The following is a 10,965-nucleotide window of genomic DNA, read 5'->3' on the forward strand; positions in this document are numbered from 1 at the left end:
TAGAGTTTGTCAATTATTTTTAACCTCGCTGCTTTTTTTTCTGTAGTCACTGAGGATTCTGCGCAATTCTGATTTAAAGCCTTACATAATCTTCATTGCGCCACCTTCCCAAGAACGATTGCGTGCAATGCTCACCAAAGAGGGGAAAAATCCTAAGGTATTTTTTTTATAGTTTGTGAGAAATCTTTCTTTTAAACCTTTGTTTAATCAGATCACTGTGTACTCTTCCTGAGAAAATACACTGTATAGTTAAGTATAGTTCAAGAACTGGCAGTAACAGTACTTTCTCCTATTCCTTAATTTGCAAAGTATTTTACATTTTTCCAATTAAATGTTATACAGGATTTTGCAACATTTTAGTCTTTTTCTGATCATTCTTTATCAACAAATTTAGCAGTTAGGTTAGGGAGCGAAGGAAGGAAGAGTACTGTGATTAATGTTAAAATTCCCACAGTTCCCTGAAGCATGTCCCTGAGCTCCTTGTTCTCCTACTTGCCCTTGTGAACTTTTCAAACACTCACCCATGAGAACATAGAAATAAGAGTGAGCCATTTAGCTCCTCCAGCTAAATGGCATTCAGTGAGATTACGGCTGACCAAGGCTCTGTCTTGCTGCTTTATCCCATAATGTCTTTGGTTATCAAAAGTCGATCAGTCTTAGATCTAAAATCACCTGCTGTTTGCAGAAAAATTTGAAATTTCTGCATGCTCTGTGTGGGAATATTTCCCATTTGTTCGTGAATGTCCTAGATCTAATTGTAAGATTATATCCTCTGGTTTTCCACTCTGGCTGGAATGGTTCCTCTTTATCCATCTTGCTGCTTGAAATTTTGTGTAGAATTAAACCACACTTATCCTTTTCAGTTCCAGCATCTGCAATCCTAGTAAGATCTCACTTCTGAATTTCAGCCTTGGGGTCCAGACATCATTATCATAAATCTGCACTCTCCTCCCTCCAGGGCAAATATATCCTTTGTGGCTTGTATTCCAAGAACTCTGGATGTAGTCTAATCTGGGGCTTGGTATAGATGCAGCATTACTTCTGTCCTTTCTGGTTCTCTAGATATAAAAGGTCAGCATTCCATCAGCTGTTATTTTCTGTGTCTGTCCATACCGTTTTGCTTATCAATCAACATTGTTCCCCCCACTCTTCCTCGCCAAGTCTCTATATGGATTTCTAAAACTTCTAACCTTTCTCTATGCAGAGAAAACTCTCTCTCCTTTCAAGCTCCAAAGTTGATAAAATCACATTTGCCTGTGTGAAATCCACTTATCAGAGTTTTGCTCATTCACAGAAACTCACTGTTAAGCAATGCTTCCATCTATGCTGCTTGCTGTGTTGCCTATCCTTGTATCAACAGCAAATTTAGAAACATGGATTTTGATTCAACCAAATCATTTATAAATTGTACGTGATATCAAATTTATGAATGGTATTTTTCTCCTGAGGAACTTCATTAGTCACATCTTGCCAGTTTCTTCATCTATTTTTTTTACAGTTTACCCATTTGTCAGGATGTGAACATTGCTGGAATAGTTGGTGGGACGTGAGAAGTTGGTGGGGCACTTTCTGTAACCTTCTGCTATAGGTACTCCCACAGTGCCCTTGCGTAGGGAGGTCTGATGAAGGACTTGTGAAATATTTCCAAGTTAGTGTGTGACTTGGAGAGGAAACCTGAACTTGTGATATTTCTGTGCACCTGCTGCCCTTTGCATTCTTGGTTACAGAGATTGTGAGATTTGAGAACTGCTGTTTGAGTTGCCTGATTTGTGTGTAGAAGATGGTGAGTGGTGTCAGGAGATGAGTTGCCTGCAGAGTACCCAACCACTGACCCAGTTCTTACAGCCACAGTACTTATGCACCTGATCCGGTTGAGTTCCTGGTCAGTGATGACCCTCAGGGTGTTGGTCATGAGGGGCACAACAGTGGTAATGCCATTGAACATCAATGGTAGGTAACTGGAGTTTGCCTTGTTGGATGTGGTCGTTGTCTGATCCGTGATTATTATTTGCCACACATAAGTCTATGCCTGAATGTTGTCCAGGTTTGGCTGTATGCAAACATGATTGTGCGATCATCAGCGAATATCCCCACTTCTGATCTTTATGGGAAAGAAGACCATTGATGAACCAGGTAAAAATGGTTGGACCAAGACACTGCTAAGGAACTCCTACAGTGGCATCCTATGGCTAGGGAACTTAACTTCCAACAATTACGACAGTCTTCATTTGTGTATTTTTCTTCCCCTTTGATGTCCCACTCACTTCAGTTTTACTAAGACTTCACCATGCCACACTTGGGCAATGCTGCCTTGATGTCAAGGGAGGCCTCCTTCCTTTCTGAAATTCAGCTCTCTGAGTAAAGACTGGATGAGGTCTGAAACCAAATGGCTTTAGAGAAACACAAGTGGGGAATTGGCAAGCAGGTTATTGGTGGATAAATGCAGCATGATAACAATGTTGACAACCTCCATTGTCTTGGTGATTAAGGGTAGAATATTTAGGCAGAAATTAGCAGGACTGCGTTTCTTTCTGGACAGGGCGTGCCTGAGTAACTCATGACATTGTTGGGTAGATGCCAGTATTGCAATTGTTCTGGAACATTTGGGCTAGGGCACAGCTGGAATGTTGCCCTTTTTGCTGCATCCTATGCTCTCAGCTGCATCCTGATAAATCGTGGAGTGACTGAAATTTGCTAAAGACTGGCTTCTCCTATATCCTGGATCTCAAAAGGAAGTCGAGATGGATCATGCAATCAGAATTCCGGTTAAACATGGTTGCTAATGTTTCAGCCTTTTTTTTTGGCATTCACCTGCTGGCACCGGCCATTGCTTAGTTGCTTGAAACCTCTTCCTCCCAATGGCTGTTTAATTTTCCACCATCGTTTGTGTCTAGATGCAACAGGGGCATTGGTCTGATCTGTTGGTTGTGGGATCACTCTGTTTTGTCTAAATGTATCTTGTTTATTCTTGTTTGGCATGTACATAGCCCTGTCTCACAGTTCGCTAGTTTGGCACACTGTTTTCATGAGCACCTGATGCTGTTCTTGACATGCCCTTCTCTATTCATTGAATCAGAGTTGATATCCTGACTTGATTGAAATGGTAAAGTGAGATGATGCTAGGACATGAAACTGCTGATTATGATGGAATACATTTTTGCTGCTGGCTGCCTGATTGCCCTCTTTATCTTCTGCTGATTCCGTTTATCAGCCGGACAGTTACATTATTAAAGTGCTTAATCAGCAATGACGTGCTTTTGATGCTGTGAATGACAGTATATAAATGGAAGTTCTATTTTCTTTCTATCATTACTGTGCTGTTCATTACCACCATGGTTGGCAGTTATCTTTTGATGCGCAGACTCCAGCAAATCTGTGTACTAGGTTAGCCTGTAGTTGGAAAACCTGCCGGACCATATAAAGTACTACCTGGTAGTTTTTGGCCAGAACCAACCACCGCTTCAGGATCATTTGTGAATGGAGAGATAACTGTCTATCCTCACAGTGTGAGGAGTTCCCTGTCATTGTTTGGGAGAATCCATTCAGCTGGCTTTCCCCTTTTTTCCCAGTTTCCACCCCAGGAAGATTTGATGGAGTTTGATGTAGTGATGAACAGTCTCCAATGAAGGCATAATGATAATGATAATTAAGCCCAAGGCTTCTTGGAATGATTTCAGGAGTCACTTCAGTTGATATGTGGTGTATTTTTAGAATTTTAGAAATTTTTAGGATTGAGATTGATGCAGTTTATTTGGTTGAGGACTTGGAGCAGGTGCGGATAAATGCTATTCCTATACAGGTCAGTCAAATTGAATGGAATTACAGTTAAAGTGCTGAATGGAGTATTCCTGTTCCTGTGTTTCAGAGCAACATTAACACGACTGACAAAGTCCTCTGAACGCATCCACATTTGTTTCTCGGAGTTGAATAATTTGAATTAATTTCCCATTCTTAAGTATATTCTTCTGAATAAAAATGGTGTTTGTGAACGAGTGGAATATCGGAGGCATTCAAAAGAGCATTTTTGGTAATTTGGAATTGGAGAGCAGAAGGCTGTAAGAATAGGATTGAACTGCATCTTAAGTATTAGAAACCTTACACAATTTATGTTTTGTGACCCATGATAATCCTGTTCAAATTACTACCTTAAGATGTTGATGACACTGAGAAGTGAATTTGGATTCAAATGTTTTGAGATAAAATGACTGTTTAATCACCACTGTGGAACTTGACCTGAGCATAAACTGGGTTCCACTTTCTCTATTTGGACTACTTTAATATAACTGATAATGTCCCACTGTTAACCAGTGTGAACATGTGTACCTGTGCAGCCATAAAATGTTGTAAGTCTCTTAAGGTAGTATTGTGTGGTTAGCTGTTCAGTCCATGTTGCATTTAGTGCATTTAGTTTGTTTGCAGTAATAAAATGTAAAATTCAAAATCTTCCACACAAGATCCCTATTGGATTATAGCATTTCTTATATTGGGTTATATCAGACAAACATAAATTTGCAGACTCAAACCAATTTCGCAAGAAAAAATCCATCTGTTATCATTTGTCAAAGCTTTCAGTATCATCACAGTTTTATCTGCTTCAGAATCTTCTCCCTTTTCTTTTGCAAAACAGGAAATTGGAGGAGTAACCCATGTGGCCACTTGAGACAATGCCACCGTTCAATAAGATCCTGGTGAATCTGATCTGAGCTCTTTTTTTTTACATTCCTCCCCCCCATATTCCTCAACTCTCCTATAGATCAAAAATCTATCTTAAAGTATATGTTTGATAATTAGTGCTCCTGGGCCCTGGGTGGAGAATTTCAAAGGTTCTTGACCCTCTGAGGGAAGAAACTCCTCGATGTCTCTGTTAAATAGCCAACCCTTATTCTAAAACAATTATTCCTTGTTGAGAGGATGTTCCCCCACGTTGGGAAACATCCTCTCAACATCTCCCTTATCTAGTCCCCTCACCTGTTCATCCTTACCTGTATAAATCATTCTCTTTGTCCTAGGTATCAAGTTAGTAAAACTACTATGAGCTACTTTCAATGTAAGTATATCCCTGCTCAAATAGGATGACCAAAAGTGTACACAGTGCTCCAGATGTGATTTCTTTAACATCCTCTTGTTGTAGAAAGACCTTTGTACTCCATCCTCCATGCAATAAAAGATGGTGTTTCATTTGCATTTCTAATTACTCTGCATGCTAACTTTGTTTTCATGCACAAGTACTCCAGTATTCTGTAGTCTGTCTATTTAAATGTCAATCCCTATCAAAGCAGGGAACCCCTGTCTGCACTATTTAAGTAAAATGTTGCATTTTGTTGCATTACATCGGTTGTGGCAAACTTTTTTTTGAAAGAAGTGTATCTCTGCAAATGCCACAATGTTGTACAGGGATCCAGAAGTTAAACCACTGCATAAATGTGTGGTGGATTATAGTAAATACCAACCAGCATGGATTCTTCAACCAGCAGCTGCATATATGTCTCTCCATTTATTTTCATTGGGCCAGTTGTGTGCAAAATCTACACATTTATGTATCTGCAGGGAGGCATAGTTCAAATGTAGTAATGTAGGTAAGTTAATTGGAAAATGGAACATGATTTGGGATACAGCAATCCAGGTAAAAATGATCCTGATTTCCACAGTTGATGGAAAGGGAAATGTGATGTCTTTGCATAACAGTAATGCCAGGGTGCTTCCTCAGAAATGACTTTAAGGCACTCGCCTCTCAGCTTGCCAGAGAAACAGAGAAATTGATTTGCAGCAAAAGCTTGAGCTGCGATTGAGTGAATACATTTAATTTTACTTTGGGTCTCCAAGTATTCTAATCGGCCCTTTAGTGATCTAAGTTAACATAGAACAGGTAATCTTTTGCTATGTAAATGCTGCAATATAACTATACTGAACATTTTTTGTTTTTGTGTTGTAGCCAGAAGATTTACGGGATATCATAGAAAAGGCCAGGGAAATGGAGCAGAACTATGGACACTATTTTGATGCAGCAATTGTTAATACCGACTTGGAAAAGGCTTACCAGGAGTTAATTCGCCTCATAAACAAACTTGACACAGAACCTCAGTGGGTCCCATCTTCGTGGCTTCGGTGAAGAACAAAGAACAGGACTTTTTTATGGTGATTTATCAGAAAGTGATTATTAATTCGAGCAGTAGAGTGTGAAGTTGGTGGGGGGGGGGGGGGGGCTTGGGAATGGCAGGGATTAACTATTTGACATTCCAGTTTATGCCAGAAATTGGCAGTAGAAATACTTGTATAATTACTATTATGGAAACTATTTATAATGTAAATATAGATACACTTCTGTCATTAGCTATCTTTGAATCGCACTGTACATAATTGTGTCTTCTGACACTACAGATTTAACCTTTTTAGGTGCGGTATTTTTATTTTGTGTAGGTTATAGCCTTGATGCGCAATAGTTTGTGACAAGCACTGTTCCAGGTCTTTTTGTGAGGAAAGTATGCAGACGACAAGACTATATTTTTTATGGAAAATAGAATTCGTGAATTCCATGATAGATTTTTTTACATTATAATAGATTATGCTTCCTCCTAACAGAAAAACACTAGTTTTGGGCAGCTTAGGGGCTTGCTCAGTTGAAAGACTTGATAATTTGTTTTTAAAGAGTGTATATGCGTGAACCTAATTTGTGCAGACTAATACCTTGTCTCTAATGATCAGATAGTTTGATCATAGACTGGAATAGAATTATTGAATGTAACTACTGTACAGAAAGTCAATAATTGGCACAGCAGACATCCTAAGCAGCTGCCTTTTCAAAAAGCAATCGTCAAATGTGAATGTCTTAAGTTAAAATGACTAAGAGTCCTGGTAAAATCTTTTTCATGAAATCTTGATTAGTGATGACATTTCTCTCTCATTTTTGAGAATAGTTTTTAAACACTGGAATTTAATGACACTGTTTCTGGCAAAAATTCACTGAACAATTTTTGAATGATGCATGTTTTAATTTTTTGTTTTTATGCAAATGATTTTTCCAGTATTAAACATAGTGCAGAGACATTGAAGATGGTGCACTTATGCCTATCTGTTTGTATAAAAGCAAAGCAGCATCTATGAAAAGGTTAAGTGTTAATAGCTGTAGAAGTAATCGGGATATTTAATTTTATTGATGGTCAGCAATAGATAGATATCTGGGTTTGATGACATGCCAAATGCTATGTACAACCTTCATGCTTTTGAAGTTCATTGGGCAGATGTTTGGATGTGCCATGTTCAAATTATGCATATTTTAACATTAGGAATCTATCCATATTCAGGGTACGGCCTCAGCTGGCAATATATCTACACTCTAATTATAGAAATTATTTTAAGACACTTGACCACACAGAATAATGTAAAAGTGTATTTGTAGATTTTCAATAAAACAAATCACTCCTGCCTGATTTGGAGCTCATCAAAGTGATCTGCATTTTTTAATGTCTTGGAAAGATCAGAAAGTGCATTGGTGAGATTACAGCCATCCAAGACATGAAGGTTTGATACTTAATTATGAAAGTTGAAAGGATTAAGAGAATTTTGAACGCTAGAACTGTCTATCAGAATGTTTATCATTATCCTGAGGTTCACAAATTCCATGAGCCAATCCTTTTGGGTAAGGAGAACATTGTTAATGTCTAAAGTTGAATTAATTATTTAAATGTTTGAATGTAAATGTTATCTTACTCCCAATTTAATAAGTGAATTTAGGTTGCCTGGTATTACAGAATGTTAATCTTATTATTCATGATATAAAACTCTTAAATTAGGTGTAATCGGCAGAGACACGATGAACTGTGTGCTGCATCATTTGGTGATTTGAGATTAGCTGTTTCATTCGTACATAGCAAGTTTGCACTAGATCTAAGTACAAGTTTGTTTTAACAAAGCTGTTTCAAAAAGCCTGAGCTTGTTCCCAGCAGTCAATTCCCAGTGTTTACTGCCCACTGCCAATCTATATCAGGAGTGATATTGTCTGACATTTCAGTAACTCCTTCATCTTGTGAACCTCCTGGCTCACTCTGACATAGAACCTGCATGCTACAGTCATCAGTACATACATCTCAACCTTGGAATGAAATGATCCTCCTCAGGACTCCAATGCTAAGGCTGGAAAAGACACAATCCTCTGGTAAGGCATGAACGACAAGTGGGGAAAGCTAACTTCATTGGAGTAATCTTGGGACAAAATGCTTGGAGCATAGTCTTGTCATAACTAATGTCTTTTTTAACTAGAGACTAGCAAAAGATTCATTGCAAAGCCTTTGCTTCAGGCGTATTAGATTATGATGCCTTTATCTGAACAAAAAAAACCCTAAGGGCATTGAGATCCCTTGCACCAAGGCTGGTATTGATGACTGTTGGACTGACCGTGGTCAAATTCCTTTTATCTTCAGCCTAACCCCAAAACAATGACAGAAACAGGAGCGATGCTGGAAGAAAATAAACATGGAAGGTTTTAAGAATCTCAAAATGACAACTCTTCTCAGTTTGTCTTCTGGAGCCTTGATAACCCCCAACCAACAGGATGTTTGCTGTGCCCACAATTTCTGGATTTCACCATAATTAGTACCTGTAAAGAAACTTTTGGTTTGTCCATCAGAAAACAAAACTAGTTGAGAATAAATGAGTGATCCAGGACCTCATTAACCACAAAGACAAGTAGTTTTTTGGATTTGGAAAATCCATAAGATCGCAAGGGAAATCTAATGGTTCAAGTCCAGCAGTTGGGTGGACAGAGCACAGAAGGTCCAGCAAAAATGATTGACAAAGAGACATGGATGGTTTCCCATATCTCTAGGCACACCAATAATGAAATTAAGCCTTGCCTTCAGTGTGCTTGCACAGCACTTGGCTGAGAGAAGGAAGAGTATTTGAAGATCAAGACCTCATCCCTGGTGCCGAAGTTCATGTTCTGCCAGGCAGGATCGCTCCATGCCCTCCTGTTCCAAGTCGTAGACTACCCACAACAGAGACCTCAAAACACTGGAAGGATATCACCAATGCTGTATCTGTAAAAATCCTCCCAAATTTAATGGCTGGACAAGGGAACCAACATCTGCATTCCTATCCAGACTAACTTTCCCAGCACTGAAACCCTAAGTAATCTCAGTTGGTTCTGTTGAACAGGCCACATTGTTTGCAAGTCTAACAGCAGACTCCTGAAATGGTTAACTCCATTTCTGAATAATACACAGCAGGACGGGAGAATATTGAAAGGCTTTTCAAAGCCTTGGAAAAGGTGTAACGTCCCCAGTGACTTGAGGAAATCTCTGGCCCATGACTATTCAAAATGGAAATGGAACATTTGAGATCGCAGTGAGAATTTCAAGTCCATTTGGCAGGAGCACACAAAAGTGCAGTGTTAAATGACAGGGGTACACCACCCCCCATCCCATGGGTGGTAGACTCTAGAGGTCTCATCCCTATATAGAGGCCTCATCAGCCACTTTACAACTGGAGCAGAAGCCACACCTGATTCCAAGGGAGTGCCAAGATGAGTACATGGTAAGTATACATTGAACTTGTGCAAATCCATATTTGTCAGCTGACTTTTTAGTGCTGTTCTGATTACAAAGACTAAGGCTGCATCATATCAGAGAGCCAGCCAAGTCCTGCACATTAAACACTTGAGAGAAAGAAAAATTAACATTTGGAGAAGTTTCAATTGATTTTTCTAACATTAAGACATTTCAAGGTCATGCTTTAAATAAATGAAATTTGAAGTACATACTTATTAGCTTCTCCGCTTTTGTCTAAATAAATTTTGAGTTTCCCCATTCATGTGGAAATCAAATTTGTGGCAATTATGCTCAAATGTTGGCAGGTCCTTAGATCTATCACTACCAATATGGATACAGTTTTATGAAGAAATAATCATTGAAAATTTACAACACAGGCCATTCTTTCCCATCTTGTTGGTAGAAAGAATTATCCAGTCTAATCCCATCTATTCAGCATTTGCTTTATAGCTCTGGAGTTCATAGCTCTTTAAATGCACACCTGAGTAACATTTAAATGTAACAAGTATTTCTGGTATGTTGTTGCTAATGTTGCCATATATTCCCCATTGCTAGTTGCCCCCAAAGGTAGCAGATTTAAACCTGGGCCTAATTGAAAGGCAATCTTTGAAATTACAGCAATTCAGTCGGAGCAACATCAGCTAATGTATCTTTTCTGCTACTCAGTGTTTGAATTAACTGATTTAAAATATCCAGACTAAATGTTCATGTTAATTGAAATTATCACCCATGTCTTTTTTAAAAAATGTCTTTTTGAAACTTGTTGAACTATTTTTTCTGTGAATTGGAGAGGTGGGAAGGAGGGTGGGGGAGCCGTACTTAGTAGGAGAGAAAAGGCTTCTATTCCAATTAAATGGGTACCCCTTTTCCTATGAGACCAGCATACATACTTGCTAGCTGTGTTTTGCTATTTACAGATTTGGTTTGGTATGCCAGAGGTTTTGATGTTTAACTTTAGACAAATGACTACAGGATGGACTCTCTTCCTCCCTACTGTGCTGTTTGGATATGGAGCATAGCTTAAGGTGCAAGGGTCAGAAAGTTCTTGAGTTTTTCCAGTGATATTTGTGTTCATATTTTGGAAAGAACAAAAACGACAAGTTAAATGAAGATGGTAAAGTCATATACTTGTCTATTAGTAAGTCTCTCCAATATAGAACTTTAAAATTTTACTGATATTTTGGAACATTAGATGTAGCCCTGTTACTCCTCACAATCATATTCTTTTGATTATTATTGGATCCTGCATTATTTACAGAGGTGGTAGTCATGAGTACATCTCAATGTGGCTCAAAGGAGAATGATGAGAAAAAAGTGGAGGCTCTTCCTATCTACATTGCTTTTCCAGGGTCCAGGCTGGGTCAAATTCAGGACAACAAAGGTAAGCTACAGTATACTGAGTGAATGTGCATAGATTAAAAAA

At 38.7% G+C, this 10,965-nt stretch overlaps 1 protein-coding gene across 3 annotated transcripts in view; it reads left to right on the forward strand.

The window, feature by feature from the left end:
• pals1a (protein associated with LIN7 1, MAGUK p55 family member a) overlaps window positions 1–10,965 on the forward strand; it is a 93,918-nt gene that overhangs the window by 79,455 nt on the left and 3,498 nt on the right. For all 3 annotated transcript variants that reach the window (XM_052030595.1, XM_052030605.1, XM_052030615.1), the window contains 3 exons: window positions 47–157; window positions 5,933–9,528; window positions 10,801–10,923. In XM_052030595.1, coding sequence (XP_051886555.1) covers window positions 47–157; window positions 5,933–6,109 — 288 coding nt within the window. In that variant the 3' untranslated portion in view covers window positions 6,110–9,528; window positions 10,801–10,923. The remainder of the gene's footprint in view (window positions 1–46; window positions 158–5,932; window positions 9,529–10,800; window positions 10,924–10,965) is intronic.

The sequence above is a fragment of the Pristis pectinata genome, chromosome 1 (genome assembly GCF_009764475.1).
Source record: "Pristis pectinata isolate sPriPec2 chromosome 1, sPriPec2.1.pri, whole genome shotgun sequence".
NCBI classification, from domain to species: domain Eukaryota; kingdom Metazoa; phylum Chordata; class Chondrichthyes; order Rhinopristiformes; family Pristidae; genus Pristis; species Pristis pectinata.